This window comes from Macaca mulatta, chromosome 10, assembly GCF_049350105.2.
Source record: "Macaca mulatta isolate MMU2019108-1 chromosome 10, T2T-MMU8v2.0, whole genome shotgun sequence".
NCBI lineage: Eukaryota > Metazoa > Chordata > Mammalia > Primates > Cercopithecidae > Macaca > Macaca mulatta.
The window spans coordinates 86,824,112-86,846,606 of record NC_133415.1 but is presented as its reverse complement, the minus strand read 5'-3'; the positions used below and the strand labels follow the sequence as shown (position 1 = coordinate 86,846,606).

At 47.9% G+C, this 22,495-nt stretch overlaps 1 protein-coding gene across 40 annotated transcripts in view; it reads right to left on the bottom strand.

Moving 5' to 3' along the window:
- Positions 1 to 287: 287 nt before the first annotated feature.
- The window catches only part of RALY (RALY heterogeneous nuclear ribonucleoprotein), an 87,450-nt gene continuing 65,242 nt past the window's right edge, over positions 288 to 22,495 (bottom strand). For 4 of the 40 annotated variants that reach the window (XM_077951560.1, XM_028828331.2, XM_001102633.5 and 1 more), the window contains 8 exons: positions 8,133 to 8,397; positions 6,889 to 6,961; positions 6,661 to 6,708; positions 4,486 to 4,652; positions 3,735 to 3,848; positions 3,301 to 3,521; positions 1,990 to 2,038; positions 288 to 639 (listed from right to left, as the gene is read on the bottom strand). In XM_077951560.1, the coding sequence (XP_077807686.1) occupies positions 1,994 to 2,038; positions 3,301 to 3,521; positions 3,735 to 3,848; positions 4,486 to 4,652; positions 6,661 to 6,708; positions 6,889 to 6,961; positions 8,133 to 8,388 (924 nt within the window). In that variant the 5' untranslated portion in view covers positions 8,389 to 8,397 and the 3' untranslated portion in view covers positions 288 to 639; positions 1,990 to 1,993. Of the gene's footprint in view, positions 640 to 1,989; positions 2,039 to 3,300; positions 3,522 to 3,734; positions 3,849 to 4,481; positions 4,653 to 6,660; positions 6,732 to 6,872; positions 6,962 to 8,132; positions 8,398 to 10,516; positions 10,626 to 22,495 lie in introns of all 40 variants that reach the window. The other 36 variants (XM_077951565.1, XM_077951563.1, XM_077951566.1 and 33 more) reach the window with 14 other exon arrangements.

Genomic DNA, 22,495 nt, shown 5'->3' with positions numbered 1-22,495 from the left:
TTAAGAGCTGGGAAAGACCAGACTTAGAAGCCGGGGAAAGAGGTAAGGTCTTGACTTACTATGGGGTAAACCAAGTGGGTCACAACTGCTTGACACTTCAGCCAGCAAGCTGCTCATGGGCCAGCATATCCAACCCTCCCCAGTGGCCCCACTGGCCATTTTAATCACCACCGAGGACACTAAGGTCCAGATGGATCAGTATTAGGCACCCCAGACCAGCTTTTTGGTGGGCAGAAGGGCTGGGATATCTTCATGAGAAAACACAAATCATCCCATCTCAGAGCAGGTTGGGATCCAATCTCTTTATTGTCAGGGTCCCCTCCCTGTGGCCCCCCGCCAAACCTATAGAAAAAACCCAAGCCTGGGAGTGTCCTGGGGAGGGGAGGCAGTGTGGGGAAACTCCTGTGCTCTACCCTCTGGCCTGGGCAGTGCAGACAGGGAGGGCTCTTGGGGAAGGAGTAGGCCAGTAACTCCACCTGCAGAGGATATGGCACTGGCTGGGATGCGTTGGGGGAGGAGGCACCTGCTGCCAGCTTTCCTCTGGTACCCGCTGGGGGGTGGCATCCAGGGTTGGGTGCCCGGCTTGAGGCCTGGGGCAGCGATGCCCTTCACCTGCTGGTGGCCATTGCTCCTGTCAGGCTGAGAGAGAGAGACAAAGAAGAGACTAAGGCCGAGAGGAAGAGACCCTGGTGCTAATAACAGGGGTAGGGAAGAAAGGATAGAATGACGTCTGGAGACAGAGATACTCTTGCACTCTGGCTGTGGCCTCATGATTTCCTGGCCATGGAACCTTGGGCAAGTCTCACCTGCTCTTTGAACCTCCATTTCCTCACCTGAGCCCATGTAACTCACCTGTGAACTATTTTAACAAGCTTTGGCAAGCATCAGGCACAAACGGGTGTAGCAGGATGGCTGGATATGGAGGTTTGTTTGCATTCCAGACAAAACAAACCAAGAAGTTCCGAAAGAAGACTGCAGCATATGTAGAATTTTCTAAAGTTCTTCTTGGGGCCTTTGCTGGTGGGATACCTTACTACAGCATAAATGTGTCATCTATCCAGACACCTCCCTGGGAACACTGGTGTTTGAGACCTTTCTCCACCCAAGGCACCCCAAAGGAATGGGTCAGAGAGTAGGCAGAGCTAGGTGTGGCCTGGCTTTCCTTCAAGGTAGGGCAGAGTAGATGGTAAACAGTGGCCAGAGAGTGGGCTTTGAAGCCTAACACCACCGGGCTGAAATCCAGGCTCCACCAATTACTACCTTATCTCCCTGCCCCCGTTAGTGTCTGTTTCCACATCTATTATATTGGTACAATCATCAGCTTGTGGGACTGAAGATGAACTCAGAGAAAGCAGGTGTAGCTCCTGTCATACAGGGCATTTCCTCCCCATGAAAGAATCAAATCCCAGCCCCTAAGCCTGACACATACGGTCCTTCACAATCACCCTCTGATGCTAAGCAGAGTCCTCTACCAACTAGCCAGGCACTGCAGCCACAGGAGGCTCTTGGCCTCACCACATACCAAAGACTGTCACAGCTCTGTACGGCTAAGGCCATTCCCTTGGTGTGGAACATTGCTCCCTCAATCACTAGCAGGCTCAGCTACACATCATCTCTTCCATGACCTGGCCTCGCTCTATTGTTATCCTGCTCACACTAGGTGGTAATGGCTCATATCTTCCTCTACCAGACTAGGAGCTCCTCAAGGGCAGAGACAGGCAACACGGCTGAGTGTGCTGAGGGAAGGAACCGTTGCTAGGCGGGCCCAGCTGGCCCATCTACGGCACCTGCTTCCCCAGCATGGCAAGCCCTAGGAATGAAGAGGTGTGATGGGACGGCTAGATATGGAAGGGACTTCATTCTTGGGCACAGTCAGTGCTACCAGGCCAGGTATGCTTCATGACACTTCCTGCACAATCCAGGGAAAAAGCAACAACCTCCACTTCACTGCTTCCCCACCCTCTGCCCAACAGGACAGGACCCCTGTACCTGCTTACTGCAAGGCCCCATCATCCGCGTCTGTGTCCTGGCTGTGTTCCTGATAGGGAGGAGGTAAGAGAGACCACACATCACTCACTGCAGCTCTGAGTCCTGCCCTGAGCCATCTGTCCAGAAAAACTTCAGGGTCCAGAGAGCATCTAGAGGACACAGTCAGAAGAGGCAGGAACAGCCAAGGGGAATGACTATGGGACCAGCCAACAAAGCTGGCTTGGAAGCTTGTGAGGGTGGTCTGAGGAGTGAAGGGTGTTCTGGGAGTCGCAGGAGCCCCATTTCTGTGCATAGACAGCCTGCATCGGAGAAGGCTGAAAGCCTTATAGACTGGTGAGCTCCCCATCTCTGGCGGCATCTAAGTCTTTGTTAGGGCCTTTATGGACACTGCTATGCCTGAGCAAATAAGATGAAGGATCAGGCTACACTGAGAGATGAGTTGGGCATAAGGCAGACCTCCTAACTGTCACGGCCATGAGCCCATCTGTTCTCATGATAGGACCTAGCAGTGCTGAAAAGGAGAAAGCTGCAGACCCAGCAAGTCAGTCTAGACTCCAACCCTGGTTCAGTCCCTATGAGCTGATTCCCTAAGCACGCCACTCAGTCTTTGAGTCTCCGTTTCCTCACAGGGTAAAATGTGGGAACAGAATACTCTGCATAGTACAGGGCTCTTGTTAAGGTTATGTGAAGTTACAGAGTGTGTTCTGGGTCTTGGTGCTCAATGAGAGTTCATTAAGTAAATGAGCAGCAAGTACACAACCCATATCCCACAGACTCAGAGTTTGGTCTACCCTCCCATTCAACATAAGCTCCTTGTCAAATGGACTCCCGCCCTCAGCCTGAATAGTTCTAGTAATAGGTGGGGAGCTCACTCCCTTATGAGACAGCTTTTGCTTCGTGCTTGAGCAGCAACGGCTTTTAGAAAATCCTCATGTGAAGGTGACACCCACCTCCTGGGTGTGGCCTCCACAAGCCACCCCAGCCCTGCTCTGAAGCTCTGCAGGCCATGTGTGCTCTCTTATGTCCAAATCTCCCCTTCTCCAACTCATGTGGAAACCGGAGGCCAGAATGCACCCTGCACTTAGGGGAGGTCTGCCCTAGGCCTCAGTGGGACTTCTGATGGTGTCTGAGATAGGCAAGTGCCCCCTGCTCATTCTTCCCTCTTTCCCCCAGGACCGTTAGAACCCCTGGGAAGGAGAGAAGAGGAAGTTCACAGTGGGGGCAACCAGCTCAGGCTGCCCGTTGCCCTGTTGGTCTCCTGAGAGTAGGAGCGCAGTCAAGTCCCAGTCGTGCCCCTGGCCAGGCCCTCACCAGCTCTTCCTCGCTGTGTGTCAGCAGCCCCTCCTCATCGCCGTCACCTCGGGTCCGTGCTTCTCCCTGGGGCAGGCCTGCCTCAGAAGTCGTGTTCTCTTGGGGGGCTGGTGGCCGGCTGCCGCTACCGCCACCACCGCCGCCACCGCCGCCGCCACCGCTGCCGCCACCGCCACCACCACCGCCGCTGGCACCACCTCCATCACCCTTCTTCTTGCCATCTTGAGGGGAAGGGGTGGAGGAGGGGAGAATAAAACTCAGCCTGGGGCAGCTGTCTAGGGCAGCACCTTAGCAGAAGCTGGCCTCAGCATGGTGAGTGCAGGTGGCTCGGGATCTGCAGGGCCACCCTAGCTCCTTCTCTCCCATGTATTATTTCCCCATGCTCTGCCCTGTGCCCTGGTGGCGGAGGTGGGTGAGAATCCTCAGAGGCTGACCTGGATTGGCCTTTTGCTCCGCAGCGATCTGCTCCAAGCGGCTCAGCAGGGCATCGATATTGGACTTGATCTGTGTCAGCTCCGTCTTGATGGCCTGCAGCTCACTGCTCTTTACTGGGAGTGGAGGGGGGACAGGGCTGTCATCTATGGGGCTGGAGGCTTGACAGTAGCACAAAACCTCAGCCCTGTTCTTTCAACCAGGAAAGCAGTTATTATTATTTTTTTCCCTACTCAGGGAAAAGGCCTCCTCCTTAGACTACCTGGCATCCATCCCTACAATGACAGTGAACACTTCTGAACCTGGCTTTCTTTTCTCCCGATATCTCAACTCTGAAAGGGACCCAGGAAAGACAGGAGCACAGGTGTGTATGTGTGGTGTGCTCTTCTGTGCGCACCTGAGTAAGAACATGTCTTCTGCAATCTGAATTCCTGCGTGCTTAGTTAAGCAGTATGTGTGTACCAGAGTGAATGTGGAGTAGTGGGCCTGTGTAGACCCGTCCTTATCCTTCCTAGAGGAAAGATGGCATCATTTCTTCACTGGGCACCATATCCAGCACTGGACCCTCTGTACCCTACCCAACCCACCCCCTCCTCCTAAAACAGCTGTCTCCTCACAGAAATGCATGAAAATACGTGATTGTGTCAGAGCAGCAGAATTGTGGAAGATTTTTTCTTTTATCTATTTTCCAATATAAAAAAATGTCATTCTATTATTTTGCTAATGATAAAAAAAGATGATACAGTTACTCACACTTGATCTTGGCTGAGCTGGTGGTGACGGCTGTGGAGCGGGCAAAGAGCTTGACAGGTATGTTAGTTTTGACACGCCGGACCAAAGGGACTGTGACCCGGGGTCGCTTCACAGGGACTGCCCTGGGCACTGGCACCGGCGACAGACGGCCCCGGTAGTCGAAGAGCCTGTGAGGGCAGATGGGCCAGAGGCTGCAGCATGGCTTGTGGCCACCAGGCAGGTATTGCAGCTCCAGCTCCAAATGTGTGTGGCTGGTGAGGGGCTGGGAGGCCTGCACTAAACACAACTCTGCAGGCTCCCAGCTAGCCCTGGAGTGAAGAGGAAGGGCTTTCCGGACCCTGATGGCTGTTGGGATCCTCACGACCTCACTACAACCTCTCCAACCATCCAGGCCAAGTAAGGGCAGGCAAGGCAGCAGGTGGTAGTGGTTATACCCCATTCAAAAGAGGAGACATCCCTGGGTCCCCTGACAACCAGGCCTGCTCTATTACATGACCTGACTTCTGCTTGGTCAACTGCCACCCCAACCTCTGCTCCGAGTTTGCAACTCTCAAAGCAGCACAAATCCCCAGCTAGGAATAGAGAGGTATGGGAGTGGGGGTCAACTGAGCCTGCCTAAGCCTCAGTTTCCCCATATGCCAAATGAGGACGGCTACCCAAATTCAGTGTCCACCCAAGGGTACAGCATGAAAGAATTCGGTTAAAAACACACTTTAGAATGTGTTAATAGATGAAAGGTCAGGATACTGAGACCCTCAGCTCACGAGCCCATGACCTCAGAGGCGTAAGACTGAAGTCTAAGCGCTTTCCTTACTTGACCTCCTTAATCACCACACCCTTCATGCTCCATTCCAGAGACAAAGGCCAGGGGCCTGGGACAGTATCAAGGTCAGGCAGCTCAATCAGACCCCCCAAGGCTCCCAGGCTGTGCATTGCTCCCAACCAAAGTCATCTCCCAGCCCTCTCCCGGAAGGCTTCCTTTCCAGCTGACCAGGCAGAAACTGAGTAGGCTGAGAAGCAGTCTTTCCCACATCTGCTGCTACCACCTTTTTCAGGGAATTGCGGCCGTAGGGGGTATACTCCATATCATTTTTCCTGACAACAGCCAGGAAATCTGTCACCACTGGGCCAAAGCCCCATTCCTTGGGGCTCCTTTGTTCAGGGAGCCCCTCCCTGGAGGTGGTGATGGCTGCAGATGGAGAGTCTCTGGGAATGGATCCAATCCCAGACCCTGCATTTCTGCCCCCAAGGGGAGGGGACGGCTCTGGCCTTGGTCAGAATCACTGAACCACAGAATCCCAGAGCTGGAGGAGCCTGGAGAGATCACTTGGTGCAAGCCCATTTCACAAACTGGGAAGGGAATTTGCCCAAGGTCACACAATCCATTCAGTGGCAGAGCTGAGATTAGCACCTAAATCTTCCGACTCCCAGGATATTTCCCACTACACCACACAGTCTCCTGAAACCATTCACAGGGGGTCGGGGGTGAGGGTCGGGGTGGATGACTGATGCTCAGAGAGGCACTGTTCTTCTTGGGCTGCCTGGGGTGGGCTAAGATGGACAGAGGGAGAGAAGCAGGTAGGAGGAGAGATTTGAGTTAGTCTCTACCATGATTTCTACTCAAGAATGTGGCTAGTGCTGTTGTAGTGGGAGCCCACAGCCTCCGGGCTGGAGTCTGGGTAGGGCTTGGGAGTAGAGGGTAGGCCACAGCCCATCAGGGACTAATCAGACTTCCAAACGGCTGCTGGCCTCTTGTCTCTAAATATAAACCCAAGAGGCTTAGACTGAGCTCTGGGGTTCCTACCAGCTGCTTGGGTACCTCACAGAGGGAAAGGCTCAAACTCTCTGCAACCAGTGCTGTACCCTGTTGTGTATTCCAACTGGCCACATTTATACAGCTCTTGGCTGTACAGTCTCCTTGAGTCTCACCCAAGGACAAAAAGGAAAAAGGGTAGTTAGCGAGGTAGACAGTGTGCTATGGCAGTAGGAGCTCTGGCCTGAGTATCTGCAGAACAGGACCCCAGTCTCAGCTCTGCCACTGACTGGTGGAGCAACCCTAGGCAAACCTCTGGGCTTTGGTTCTCATTTGGAGAACTGAGTGGGCTGCACCAACAATCTCTCAGGACCCTTCCAGCTTGGCTGTTTCACGCCTGGGCACGCCCCTCCCCTGCTCACCTGTCGTAGAAGTCGTCCCGGTAGTAATCATAGTCAAAGATGTAGCCACTGGGGAAACAAAGGGGAGAGGGCTGGAGCTTAGGGACGGCCACTCAGCCCACTTTCCACAGGCCCTCATCTCCAAACACCTCCCCAAGTTCTAGACTCAGCACACTGTCACACCAGCATTTACTCCCTCTGTGGAAAGAGAGAGCCATCCCACCCAGACAGACAGACAGACAGCCCCACCTGTATATGGCAGATGCTGCTCTCTTTAGCCCCTTGGGTCTGTCAGGCTTAGGCTCTCCAGCCATGTTGATGTCTGTGTGGAGGGAGAAGGCAGAGTTGGAATGCTAGCATGACAGTAGTGTGCCCACACCCATCACCCTCATGCACACACACAGCAATTCATGTGCTTACATGGTATACACATGGATTCTGCTCACTGATGGCGCCAACAAAGGTCTTCACACATCTAGTCTTCAAACATTAGATTCATATCCAGATATCACATGGATATGCCTGTTTACATGTCCGTACACTTTCAGATCCATCCATACACGCTCATAAACATGTCCTCCCCCATCCCCCCCACCCACACACGTCGAGTATTCCTATATGCATAACACTTCAAGTACATGGGAACACATACATAGAGCCACCCTCACACACATTCACATATCCAGGTAAGAAAGTCACACACAGGTAATGTGTACCCTCAAGTACACTCAGTATAGACAACCACCCACATGCAAATGAGCCAATGCACATTCACATGGATGTTCTACCAAACACCTTCATGCCTAGAATAATGCTTACTACATGCAAAGGTCTCAATAAATACCTGGTAAATATATGCATATCTGCTAACACATTCAAATACATTCTCTCTCACACACACACTACACCTATACATACAAAGGTATGCGTCCACATATCTCCACATGTTCAGTCAATCCATACACTTCTTGTTCAGGAAAAAAACACATATAGATACCCCTTTTCAAACATACACATATACACAGGAGTAAATGCACAAACATGAACACTGTACATACTTCGAGACCACTAGCATAGTCATATCACATGGACGTGACACCAAAGCCAAGCGTATTCGCATTGTCCTTGCGCTCCCAGACCCTCCTGCTCGCTCTCAGAAAGGGTTCTAACCTAAGGGATCTGTACCCGGTGTAACAGGCTGTTCTAGGCCATTCTGGTCTCTTTCTCTGGAGAATCTGCATTTTAACTGGAACTGTAAAGCGTGTCACTAACAAGCTCTGAGAAAGCAGAGATAGGTCAGAAGTGTTTCCCAGAGGCTTCTAAAATTCTTCCCTATAGGGATTAATTTCATAACTACTTAACCATACCTTATAAATTTATAAAATCTCAGAGGAGTGGTAGTGGTGAGAGAAACAGAGAAGGGGGTTGAGAACTGGAGAGTGATAGCAGCTACTCTAGAGAATACTAGGAGAATATAGTGGAGAGAGGCTTACCCAGGGTCTGCCCGGCCAGCACCCGCCCATTCTCTCCCAGCACAGCTGCCCGGGCATGGCGCTCGTTGGAGTACTGAACAAAGGCATAGCCCTTGTGCACAGAACAGCCGGCCACACGGCCATACTTAGAGAAGATGGTCTCCACATCTGACTTCTTCACCAGAGCTGTGTTGAGGTTTCCAATGAACACTCGAGAGTTGATAGACTTGGGGTCATTCTTGTTGGTTACGTTGCTTGCCTGCATCTTCAAGGACATGGTGCCTACCTGAAGAGAGAGAGCCTCTGTGAAGTTGGGTCCCTGGGCTGGGCTCAAGGACTGCCCACAGCCCATATCCTGGATAAATGAATTGCCTCTTACCTTCCTTAACCCTTATAGCATCCAGCTTACCTGTTTCTGCATCTTGTTTTCTTGTCATGTTACCAAGAGTTGCCACATACTGGCTGCTGACCTCATGCCAGGTGCTTTACATATATCCCCTCATTTGGTACTCACATGATATGCAGAACCACAACATTTTACAAAGGAGAAATCTCACATTCAGAGAGGCCACGATGCTAGTGAATGGCAGGGCTGGGATCTGACACCCTCATCTGCTTGACTCTAATTCTTCTAAGTCTACTTCTTTAATGCTCATCTCAAATGTTATTCAAGATCTAAATTTGAAGATCTTCAATGCAGAACCATGGTCACATGGTATTTGCAAGTGATGTTTACTCTAGACCACCACATGATAAAAACTGCAGGGTCCGGGCGTGGTGGCTCACACCTGTAATCCCAGCACTCTGGAGGCCCAGACAGGTGCATCACCTGACAGGTGCATCAGGAGTTTGAAACCAGCCTGGCAAACATGGTGAAACCCTGTCTCTACTAAAAACACAAAAAATTAGCCAGGCGTGGTGGCGGGCACCTATAATCCCAGCCACTTGGGAGGCTGAGGCAGGAAAATCGCTTGAACCCGGGAGGCAGATGTTGCAGTGAGCTGAGATTGTGCCACTGCACTCCAGCCTGGGTGACAGAGCGAGACTCTGTCTCAAAAAGTAAAACAAAGAAAAGAAAACAAAACTGCTTAGTCTGATCCAGACACAGAACTGTCTGGATTGCTACCAGCCATTTTGAAAAGCCTGATGTGGTTTGAATTTGTGTCCGTGCCCAAATCTCGTGTCTAATTGTAATCCCCAGTGTTGGAGGTGGGGCCTGGTGGGAGGTGACTGGATCATGGTGACTGAAATCATGGATTTCCCCCTCGGTGCTCCTCTCGTGATAGTGAGTGAGTGCTTGTAAGATCTGGTTATTTAGAAGAGTGTAGTACCTCCCACTGTCTCTTTTCCTCCTGCCCTGGCCATATGAAGACGTGTCTACTTCCCCTTCTCCTTCCACTACAATTGTAAATTTCCTGAGGCCTCCTGAGAAGCAGAGGCCTGTACAGCCTGCAGAACTGTGAGCCAATTAAACTTTTCATTTTAAATTACCCAATCTCAGGTATTTCTTTATAACAGTGCAAGAATGGACTAATACAAAGCCTCGCCAAGTACTCACTGTGGGCTAAGGGTGGCATACAATACTGAATAATCCCAAGATCCCACAAGTGAATGTCGTGATTACTCATATTTTACCAGAAATTAATTGACAAGTTCATTAACTTACTAGTAAGGAGCATTCAAACTCAGGTCAGTCCGTCCCTAAAGTCTATTCTTTCAACTTTATCATTTTGCTTCCCAGAGCTAAAGCCAATTCAGATACCACAGAAAGTCAGCACATTCACCTGAGAATTACTTTTAATAAATTTATTTTTTAGTTACCCATATTAATACTAACTCATTCAAATATTTTTCTGTTTGGCTTAGACATAACACTGCACCTACCCTTTGCTCTCTATATTCTGGTCAGGTCTTTTACCCCAAAGGGCTGTACAAATTTTTCCCTCACAGTTTATGGCGAGGCATAGGCACCACGGGGAAAGGGAAAAGGAGAGAAGCTCAGTTTCAGTAGGAAAAGCCTAAGTTAAGCCTTGGCATTCGCGGTTCCCGGCCCAGTCTTCTGCTCATGGGTGTAGGTTGATGCCGCTCCCTTTTGGAACCCTCCTATCTCAATAACCTAACCTTAGGACCATTTCAGGTGATAGAAGACTCCAAAGAGCATATATAAAAACTTTCATCAGTCTGCCAGCCTACTTACCTAATATGTTGGGGGATTTTCTTTTCAGTGAACTGGAAAAAATAAATCTGTATCTCTTATCCCACTAGGGGATAAGAGACTTTTCTCCTAAATCCTCCCTGCCTGGAAGCTGGCATGTTCTGACCAGCAGGTGGTACTGTTTACAAGGAAATCATAGGCTGGACCTGAGCCCAACTTGGGAAGAAACTGCTCCTGGGGTTAGGCTTACCTAATGGATATACTGGAGTCAGGAGTGCATTATCTCAGATAAAGAAAAGGGGCTGAGAGGGTCCCATCACTGCTACTGATGAAGGGGCTGGTTCCAGCTTTGGAACTGACTTGGAAAGAGACAGACTCTGGTTAGTTTACCTGTGGTTCTACTCATCTACACTTATTAGGCAGTGAGGGACACAAAGAATAACACACTGTGCATAGCATACGAGGCAGGAAATGCTCAATGCTTGTTGTTCCCATGGGCTTGCCATTCCTCACAGTTCTCGCTGACAATCCCTCTCCTACATGGATGCCAAGCCATTCAAGGGTTAATTCTTTGTCTATCCATGGGTATACAAGAAGTTAATAGGGCCCCTGTATGGGCATCAGATGATTCTCTCCTAGGTAGTTCAGCTCAAAGGGCTACAGTTTTGGCCCAGGGAGAAGCCACCTGCTTTGCCTAGAGGGAGTCAACCAAGCCTGGAGTGTGGATGGAGACAGAGTGACCTCTACTGGGAGCCACAAGCATCACTGAGCAGGAAGCATTTGCTGAACAGCTGTTCATGGTATTGTAACAAGATCAGTACTCACCTCCCTGACTGGCGAGCCAAGTTTTTAAGGTTTGGCTCTGCCAGTCTTTTCTCTCATTCCCTGGGGTTTGGAATGATGCACATAAAAGGACTTTGCAAACCCTAAAGTCCTTCACAAGATCTTGTAATTACACTGGCTTGCACCTCTTTATTCCAATACTGCCATCTGCAAGCCCCATTCTAGATGAGGGTAAAGGTCAGAGTGGAACTCATTCTGTATAATGCCAAGGAGGGGCAGCCAGAAGCCATGGCATATGAACATCAGTTTTCTGATCTGTAGAGGAGAGACTTGGGAAGTGTATGTATGTGGTTGCAAGTGCTGCTCTGGGTGAGAAGTCTGCAGTTAAAAGGAGAAATGCTCACCTATGGCATGCTCCAGGCACCCAACCTCTGAGCTCCTCATCTCAACAGCCCCCTATCCACTTTCATGCCTTGCACACTCCTCTGGAAGCAGGATGCGCAGGATGTGCTACTGTTGTGTGGACTCCCTCAGCCCAAAGAGACAGGTATCTATGGGGGTGTGGAAAGGCTTGAGTGACCACACACATGTTGATGAGGCTCCTCTAAATGAGGAATAGAATTGGGAAAGGGAATGAAAAGGAGGTGGGGCCAGACTAGGTCTCCCTGAACTGCCAGGTTCAGGTACAGAATCCTAACGAGTCCAAGAATTCTAAATTTAGATATGGTATTCCAAGTTGTTAGGGACATCACAATTTATTAGCTTCACTTAGAACCTTCAAATGTTTAAACATATGGTACATGGATCTCTATTTGTACTCTTATTACTCTGCCCTGCCAATGTTACAGGGCAGGCCTGACAAAACTTGAGGCACAGTAAGTGTTCAATCAATATTAGGGAGGGAGTGGACATATGTCCCAGGAGGTGGTGAGAAGGTCTAGCTGTGGACTGCCTTAAGTGGTTAGGACCACCGGGGCAGAGGTCCCAGATACCTTTTTCTAATCTTTGACCCAAATACCCACCTCCACAGACCAACTCAATCCCTCCCACCCAATTCTTGCTATGCTTTTCAAGGCTTCCCCCTAGCTTAGAGTGGCAGCTCTAGAAAATATCGACATCCATTCAGCAGGAGCTACTTGACTTGGTAAGCTATTTCCTGCCCTGGGCCAAGCTCTGCCTCTCAGATTAGCTGTGTAATTGAGAGCAAGGTGTCTGCAGCCCCCAGGGGTCCTAGGTTTAGCAATGAGCTGAAGAGAGGTGGGTAGGACTGTTCTTGGTGGTTGGAGGAAGGGAGAGAAGCAAATTTGTTCCTAGAGACTTCTGCAATGTCAGATGAGCAGAGACCTGTGTGCACATGGAGCTTATAAATGCTCTCACTCGGAGGAACAAAGTTTTACCCACAGTAAAAACTTGGCCAGGACGCCACGGCTAGTGAGTAGCAGAGCCAAGACTAACCCATGGGTCCTCTGACGCTAAGTCTAGGGTCCTTATATTCCATTTTTCATTCTGGGCTGGTGAGAGACAGGCCCCAAGACAGTGAGGAGCTGGGAGAGACCACAGTGTCTCAAAACAAAACAAAACAAAAACACCATGTTTGAGAAAACTGGGGACTGGCTCCCCAATAAGTGCCTTCACCTATACCTGCAGGAGAAACAATTGCTGCGTAAAAGCTGGGCCTTTTAAGTTAATTAAAATCCACTAGGGACACAGGCTTTGAAATGCAATTTACAGCTCAAAGGGACGGGCCTGCTCCTCCAGGCTAGTTAAGAGCAGGAGAAACATGGCAAAAACAAATTCATTTTTTTCCAGTTGAAATATTTCAGCTGGAAATTGTTTTTGAACACAGGAGAGCCAAGCCTGAACATGGAGAAAAGTGACAGGGGTTTGCAAAGGTAGAAAAGTCCTAAAAGTTACCTCTGAACTTTGGGTAAATGAGATACCCAAAGAGCCGTCACAGTAAAAACAGCCACTGGCTTGGCACAGTGGCTCACGCCCATAATCCCAGCACTTTGGGAGGCCAAGGCGGGTGGATCACTTGAGGTCAGGAGCTCAGGACCAGCCTATCTAACATGGCGAAACCCCGTCTCTACTTAAAAGAAAAAAAAAAAAAAAAAGCCAGGCATGGTGGTGTACGTCTGTAATCCCAGCTACTTGGGAGGCTGAGGCAGGAGAACTGTTTGATCACGCCACTGCACTCCAGCCTAGGCGACAGAGCGAGACTTCCCGTAAAAAAAAAAAAAAAAAAAAGCCACTAATTACTGAATGCTGCATGGTATTACAGTATTTAATCCTCACAACAGCCCTGTGAGGAGCTGTTTGACATAGGGAAACTGAGACAGGTTCAGAGAAGCAAGGTAATTGGTTAACAGAGCAAAGCCGGAACTGGAATCAGAACCTCAGAAATAGGTATCTGCAGGTATCTTGCACATGGCACAGGGATGCCTTGGGTTCTGACTTCCCGAGCAAGATTATGTTACCTTGTGTCAGCCACTCACGCTCTCCTTGGTCCTTGCCCTTTCCCTTTTCTACTACAATTCCTCATGGTTGCACAAAATTTTAGTGAACAAATCCAGTTTATATCTCTTGTAGTATGAGTGTGCCTCCTCCACCAAATCTGTGTTGAAACCTAATCCCTAACGTGACGGTATTAGGAAGTGGGGCTTTGGGAGTGATTAGGTCCCAAAGGGAAGGGAAAGCCCTCAAGAATGAGTTTAATGCCTTTAAAGAAAAAGAGCCCCAGGCCAGGAAGTGGCTCAAGCCAGTAATCCCAGCACTTTGGAAAGCCAAGGTGGGAGGATCCTTTGAGGCCAGAAGTTGGAGACCAGCCTAGGCTACATCACAAGACCCCATCTCTACAAAATAAATAAGAGGGCCGGGCGCGGTGGCTCAAGCCTGTAATCCCAGCACTTTGGGAGGCCGAGATGGGCGGATCACGAGGTCAGGAGATCGAGACCATCCTGGCTAACACGGGGAAACCCCGTCTCTACTAAAAAATACAAAAAACTAGCCGGGCGCGGTGGCGGGCGCCTGTAGTCCCAGCTACTCGGGAGGCTGAGGCAGGAGAATGGTGTGAACCCGGGAGGCGGAGCTTGCAGCGAGCTGAGATCCGGCCACTGCACTCCAGCCTGGGCGGCAGAGCGAGACTCCGTCTCAAAAAAAATAAATAAATAAGAGGCCCAGAGAGCTACTCTGCATCTTCCACCATGTGCGAACACAGTGAAAAGATGGTTGTCCATGAACCTGTAAGAGGGCTCTCACCAGACATCTGTAGCCCAGGCTAGAGTACAATGGTATGATCTTGGTTCACTGCAACCTCTGCCTCCCGGGTTCAAGCAATTCTCTGCCTCAGCCTCCTGAGTAGTTGCGACTACAGTGCCCGCCACTACAGCCAGCTAATTTTTGTATTTTTAGTAGAGATGGCGTTTCACCATGCTAGTCAGGCTGGTCTCGAACTCCTGATCCATCCGCCTTGGCCTCCCAAAGTGCTGGGATTTCAGGCACGAGCCACTGCACCCATCCCGTCCCACTGTATAAATGAAAAAAAAAAAAAAAGGATCAGCAAAGATAAGTGACTTACTTAAGGTCAACCAGCTGGTGAGGGGAGTGCAGCTAGGGGTCCTGAATCAAGGCTTCTTACTCGACACTCTCCATTCCACTGTCTCAATGGCTGTCTTAACACTCTTAACTCTGCCATGTCACCCCTCATGTGCTCCTAATAATGCCTATCAGATCAAGTCTAGTCTCAGGCACTCAGAGAACTCTGTAAATCCTCCCCAGCACTGAATCTCTTCCTCTTGAAATGCTCATTTCAAGGGAGGAGCTGCTGCTTTAGGTCTTGATGTCCCCAGCGCTATTTATAGTCTCTGTCTTGGTTCAGTCCTGCTGGGCACCTCTGGCCTTATTCTCCTGCACAGCGATGAGGGGAACAGCAGCCTGTGGCCAGCTCTCTGCCCGTAGATAACCCTGGGGACATCCGGGTGGTTCAGAAGGAAAATAGCTACTAGTGATCGAAGACTATTTCTGGAGAAAGTCAAGCAATTAGACTCATCAGTGTCCAGGGCCTCCTTGGTCTGGAGGCTTCTGCTTTTACCAGGCGGCCAGGGATGACAGAACATCTATTAATCTCATTAAACTGGCCAAGTCCTGGCTCATTAGCAGTGCCCAAATGATTATTACTGGCCAGACAGGACTAATTTCCCAAGGAATGCTCTTTAGTTCCCGACCACTCTCAAGAGTCAGCTCCCTGCATGTCAAACAGCAAAAGCTCCTGGATGGGTGAAGTATAAGCACTGCAGGTTACAGGTCCAGAAGGCTTGGCCTTGGCTCTACTGTTCTTAGTCATGTGACCTGCAACAAGTCACGTAACTTCTCTAGGCCTTCTCGTCTTTAATCCAAAAACAGAAATAATCTCTTCCCTGATTACCTTTCAGGTCCAAGAATCAACTAGGCTAACTGATGTGAAAGTGCTCTGTTGCATCTGTAATATACTATCAAAGGATACAGATTATGCCAATTTCTATTATTACCCAGTTCCTATCTCCTTCACTCATTTAACAAACATTTCCTGAGTGTCCTCCTCTGTGCTGGCACTGTGGAAACGCTGGGAAACACAGCGCTCACCAGTCTTCTGCTCTACTTGCTTTTCAAGAAGCCCTCTCTCTGGGAACCTGTTTTTTAAAACGGTATCGTAGTAACAAAGGACAAATGCATATGAAATAGCAAAAATAGCTCAGGTTCTAGAGTCAGACAGGGCTGAGCTCCAATCCGAGATCTATCACTCAAAACTGTAACTGTGGCCATATCCTTTCACCTTGCTGGGCCTGAGAGTCCTCAACTGCAAAATGGAAATTATACCCACCTCCCAGAATTAGGATAAGAACTGGAGAAAATATGAGTAAAGTGCTGGTATAATGGGTAGGACTAGTAGGTATTAAGAAACTGGATAACCCAAATGCTCTATGAAAACAGATGAACCTAGCCTGGCACTCTAGCTCCTCCACATCCTAGCCCTAAGATGACATGTTCTTTACTATGTCATCTCCCTGTGCACCACACTTTGCCTGACAGTAAGGGAGCTGGGGGTAGGGAGTAGGGAGCCTATGCATGTTCTCCCTTGTCCTAGTATCTGCAACCAAACCTAGAAACTTCATAAAGGTGTCCCCACCCCATTCCTGTCAAACCACTACTGTATGGGGCTGGGAGAGGAGGGAACACTGGCCAGGAGGGGTTCCAGCCTTGCTGAGTCATTCTCACCCCTCAACTGTACTGTGAGGTCCTATACTATTGACGTTGGTATCCGTATCTGATAGGCCCTGAGAGGATACTCCAAAGCAGAAACAGAAGGCAGGCCTCAGTTATCTCCCCATAGCATGGTCTGGGTATATAATCCCACCCTCCTGCATCCTGAACACTAACTCTACTCTTGTCTGGGGCCTTAGGCTAAGGCTTACCATCTGTATCAAGCTCCCCTTCCTAGTTCCAGGAACCGGACAAGTTAAGGAGAGATGGGTAGGTAACTTATGCCTATAATCCCTGATACTGGGTTAGAATTAAGGACCTAAAAATGATTGTCAGCCTCTTTATTTTTTGCCATAGAAGTCATCCAAACACCTACTTGTCCGTCTGATCATAATTATAAATATCCAAATATGGAGCTAACTATGGACTGGGTATTATCAAATAACTAACAAATCAATCATTTATTTATTTATTCAGCAGTTGGGTCTGCGACCTCAAGCAACTCCCTGTCCAGCAGGGGACATCTATCATGGCCACAAGGTACACATGCCCTGAGATGGTCTACTGTCCAAGCAAAGTAGTCTGGGAGATCAGAGAAGGGGTAGGAGCAGCATGGAAGGCTCTACCAAAAGGGAGAGTGTTTAAGAGGAATTCCCATTGAGTAGTGACAGCGGGAGAGGCCTGGCAGGAGGAAGGAACAATATACAAAAGGTATCCCTTTCTCCTCTTTGATCCCCTTATTCTCCTCTTCCTCCCGTACATAGAGCTGGAAATAGAAGTTTGAAATACAAGAATGTCTTCACTGTTGTCTCCTGCTTCCCTGGAGAGATGCATACTTATTCTTGCCTTGAGGGAGAACAAAAAGGGAACACACAATTTAATATGTAGAACTTTGTACCAGGTACTGAGTTGAAAGCTTTACAGGCATAATCGCTTGTAATCCTGATGACAATCTATTGAGATATGTAGTATCATCTGCACTCTACAGATACAACTGAGACTCAGAAACAACTTAATTTGTCTACAGTCACATTAAGTTGCATGCTTTGGATGGAAAGACCCAAAGGCTTGTCTGATTCTAAAGCCTGTGTTATTCCCGTTCCATTAGATTGCTCCCACTGAGCCCCCATCCACAGGAAGAATGGTCCTGGCTTTGCTGACATGCCATATAACCTAGGTTTTAAACCATGTGACCACAAAAGGTACTCCAGGCCCAAACATGATGATGATGATAATGATCATCAATACTTGTGGAGTACTTACATGCCAGGAACTGCACTAAGGCTTTTGCTATGCGATAGTGATGATATATGTTGTGACCATTTCACATATGAGGAAACTAAGGCTTGGTGTTTGGTCTCACTCAAGCCAGGAAATGGCAGAGGTAGGATGAATATGTGCGAGACCAGAGCTGATCTCATAATCTTGGCCCAGAACGGCTTCAAAACTGGGCATGCCCTGTATCTGCCTTGTCAGTTTCTTCCTCTACCTCCTAACACCGATCCTTGGAGCATAAACTCACAGGACCTAGCTGAAGGCATACTCTCAAGTCCAAGAGCCAATCAGCACTTGCTGTGAGCTTTGGGGATGGCCCCCGCCCCCTTCCTATGCCTTAAGGGTTGGCTCCTCACAGTGATAATGTGGCAAGATTAGTCACTGCTTGCTGTTGGTTGATTATAGCTATTCTTTTCTGTAAATGAAGTTTAAAAGTCATCAAAGGGTTTGTCAGCTGTGACTTATGAGCCTCTTTCCCACAGGGAAGTCAGGCAGTGACAAATGCCCCTCTTGTTTTGCCATCCATTACAAGTTGGAAGGTGCCATGTTCCAATTACTGGAAATCCCGATGGAGCTCAAGGAAAACCCTGCTCCAAGCTATGGCCATTACTCAGGCCTGGCAGGGCTGCCGTAGGCGCAGGCCCAACTGGGTAGGAATGGAATAAGAGTGTTCTTCTGATTTTGTGAGCAGGCCCCTTCTACCCCTTAACTTAATATCCCTGGTAGTTTATCCTAGACACATTTCACAGACAATAAAAACATGGGTACCATGTGGGCTGTCTGAAAGTACAGCAGGATCAAGACTGCTTACGACAGGCAGACATAAGGAAATAAGGTCATGCTGTCCTATGAACTAGGCAGGAAACATGATGTTGAGGAAGGGTGGGGAAGGCAGAGGATAAAGTATGTAGGATGTTCAGAGAAAGTAGTGAGTAAAAGGAACCTTACAGATCCTCTAGAGTAACCAATGGCCTCAGTACTGAATACTCATTATATGCCAGGCCTATCTAGCTAGATGCTGTGGAACCAGAGATGAATAAAGTCCCTGGTTCCTAGGATATGCCACCTGATCTAGGGAACAAAAAAAACCTAGGTCATGTGGCATACCCTTGAGGGTAAATAAGAAAAATTAAGGCTCAGAGAAAGGGACTTGCCCAAGGTAACAAAGTAAGTTAGGGTCAGTGATAAAAAAAAAAAAGAAAGCAGATCTCTACCACTAGTGATACAGAGAAAGTACAGTGACAAGGGAGCCCACATGGGGAACAGGCTCCTTACACAGAACATGCCACGTAACTCCCATTCAAATCCTACCTACTTGCTTACTTACCACACCTTTGATCTCTGGCAAATCCTATAACCTATCCAAAGTTTCAGAAAATTTACTACAGAATTGTGGAGAAGATTAAATAATACACGTACAGTGCACAGCAGTAGGCAAATATTAAGTACTCAAAACATTATTTACCATCAAATAATCCCCAAAGCAGCACTTTGAGGCAAGTATTATTAATCTCATTTTATAATCAAAAGACTGAGGTTATTTTTCATATTGTCACACTAACTAAATAAGTCAGTACTTCTCAAAACTATTTGTGGTGAAGCAGTTTTTTCTTTTGTTTTGCTTTTTAAACTTCACTTTGAGTAACATAGCTCTAAGCCACTCTTGCCCAACTGTGAACTTCTATGAAACCAAAGCAAAGAAAGCATGAAGTTTACTTCATTTCTTTCCAAGTCCTTGAGCCTGACTGTTTTTAGATATCAGTGTCAGACTAATTTACAAAAACTATCCAATTTTTTTCCTTTTCTTGTCTCTCTCTCTTGAGAGAAGGGGATAGGGAGACTAAGGACCTGCCACCTAGAACTTTGAGTGGTGATTTATCTTGGTCTCTGCTCTACATCATGCTACATCCTGCAAGGGAAGATGATCTAGGCTTAATGGAGGACTGGAACTACTCTCCTGGAGCCTGAGTATATATTTCTGAAGAGTCTGGTATTCCAGACCCTCTCTCCATACTTTGAAGAACACGAGGAAACTAGCCAGGAGAGTGAAAGGAATAAAAGGTTTTCTCATTTTCTGTCTTGTATCATGGCAGTTTACAAACCAGTCTTCTCTCGCCATCTAGGGAGTTGAGAGGGATGGAAACCAGATTCATTCCTGAATGCTACTGTACTTACCTAAGACTATGACAGGGGAAATTGAGTAGGTCTTCACCACTGTTCAAAGGCACAATAGTGCACCTTCAATCTTCCACATGTGCGGTCAAATTTTCATCAGTGTACAAAACTGCTTTTTGCTTTGAGCTTATGTAGTGTTATCTTTCAGCATAACTCAGAGCTGAGTGGGTCATACGACACAGTGTAGAAAGAAGTAAAGCTTGCTGTGTGTAGGAGTTAAATACATGGCTTGCCATCAAGCAGGAGCCAAAGCCTGAATCTTTACTCCTGTGTGAGAGGACATGGAATGTCATCAGGAGAGAACTGAAACCAAACACCTTCATTCTGTTACTGAACTGGCTACGACATGACCTTCGGGAAGTGTCTGTCTCACCTGTAAGATGCAGACAGCAATACATATCTCTAGGGTTGTTAGAGGATAAAATAATTCATGTAAACATTCAGAATAGTGTCCAGCACAACAGAAAGCATGCAAATATATTAGCTCCTGCTGCTACAGGTTGAGTATTCCTTATCCAAATGCTTGGGACAAGAAGTGTTTCAGATTATGGATTCTGGAATATCTGCAGATACTTAACTAGCTGAGTGAGCATCCCTAATCTGAAATGCTCCAATGAGCATTTCCTTTGAATGTGATGTGGCACTCAGAAAGTTTCCGATTTTGGAGAACTTTGGATTTTCAACTTAGGGATGCTCAATCTCAATTATTATTGTTGTTGTTGGAACCTGCAAGAACTTTTCCATGTTAGTATAAAAAGAAGGTGGTCAGTTCTAATGGAACATTAACCTAGAGCTGAACTGTGATCAAGGAAAAAAATACTATGACTGTGGATGCAATAAAGTCTCTTCAAGTGTATCACCAAAACTCTAGGATTTGGAAACGTGCCTTGAACATAAAAGGAAAGACAGGAGTAGGTACTTATTAAGTGCTGAATGAATGAATAAATAAATGAGCATCTGGAACACTGCAGCTGCCAGAGCTCATAAGGAATACAACTTGAGAAATTAGGTAGGAAGAGGACCCTAAGCAAAGGTTCCCACCAAGGCCTCCTTGTGCTTTGAGGACCCTATAGAGCAGATTAGGCTCCCCTGCTGGGCAACAGGGCCCCAGGGACTGATACTGCAAGAAGCCCCCAGTTGCTCACTATTCTGTGTCTCTGATGGAACTTCTACATTCTGTGGCTGCTGTATTCTGCGTCAGGGTGCAGAAGGCTGTGCTGTGGTAGCGCATCCTGTTCTCATTTCCCAACCTGTATGAGAGGAAGGCTTAACTCCTCCCACAACAAGCACAGCTCTAAGTTAAAATAGTAATGGGGGCTTATTAGCTTTGGATTTCTCCTTGCCTGTGGAGCGCTGGGACCTGAATCCCGTCTCTACTAGCTGTATGACCCTGAAAAGGCACTTGACTTCTCTGAGGTTCACAGTTCCCCACCTGTAAAATGGGGATAAAAATCCCTGTAACACAGGTTGTTGTGAGGGTCAAAGGAGATAACATGTTCTGTTCCCTGAGATGTGCTACATAAGCATGGACAGGAATATTCCCAGGATGGATAGCTGCTGCACGTCTTCCTAGACAGAGGCACCCAGGCAGGAAGCCAATAGGCTGGAAGCAAGGGCTGGATGGTGCAAAACTCAACACTCCAGCCAAGTACTGTGTCCCTCAGGTATCAGGGCAGTTGATTAAAATCCTTTCATGCGGAATCAGTATTTTCCTCATTACAACAATCCTTCTTGAACACACTAAGTGGCACCCCTCATAGCCCCAAAGGCTTGACCCTACAAGACAGCATATGCATCGACATATATTTTAAATTTCCCACATTCAGGCAGGGGAAGGAAGGAAGGGGTGACCTCTCTCCAGGGTGCTGATCCAAACATAACTTAGGGCTCTAAGTATCATCTCCCACAGTGCCACATGTTTGGTCTAAAGGGGACCACTGAGAATGATGCCACAGTCGCAGCCACTCTGCCTTTGTCTCCCTGGTAACAACACTAACTCCACAAACATTACTAAGCATCTGCCTCCTGTGTGATCAATCAAGTGTGCCCCTGCCGCCTCCTGTTTAAAATCCTTCAGGGGCTTCCCACCATAAAGAACCAAGTTCAAATCCTTTAACGTAGCTTACAAGCCTCTTCATGAGTTAAGGCTACTGAATCTATACACAACAATCCTCTGAGTAGTCATGTGTCATTCACTTTATAAATGAGTAAACTCTAGTGGGTTTAAATTCAGGATCAGTCACTTACTAGCTGTGTGATCTTGGACATCTCATTAAACTCCTTGAACCAATGTTCTCTACTAGGCAAACCCTAGTACAGAGAGTAAACCCTAGCACAGAGACCTTGCCCAAGGTCAGAGAGTGAACACGTCAATATGAAATAGGTTCTTCCGAAGGGATAAGTATCATACTTCAAAGGATAGACTCAAGTTCAAAATCAACTTTTCTTGGATTAGTCACGGAGAGGTAAGTATGGGGATAGGGTATTGTATGGTCAGGTGAACCCTTCCTTCCAGAGAGCAGCTTAGACATTGTCCCTTGTTTGAAGCTGCCATCCTGACCCCTCTCTCACTCCCACAGCAGCAGCAGCATCAATAAACTTGGTGCAATGAACAAAATGTTCATTAGCATGTAATACGGTATACATATGCATGCTTACGTCCAAGAGACCCTGCTACCATAAGCTAAGCAACAAACAAAAGCCAACCAATGAACCACTGCAACTTCACAAAAAACAGCCCTCAAAACGACAGGTATGA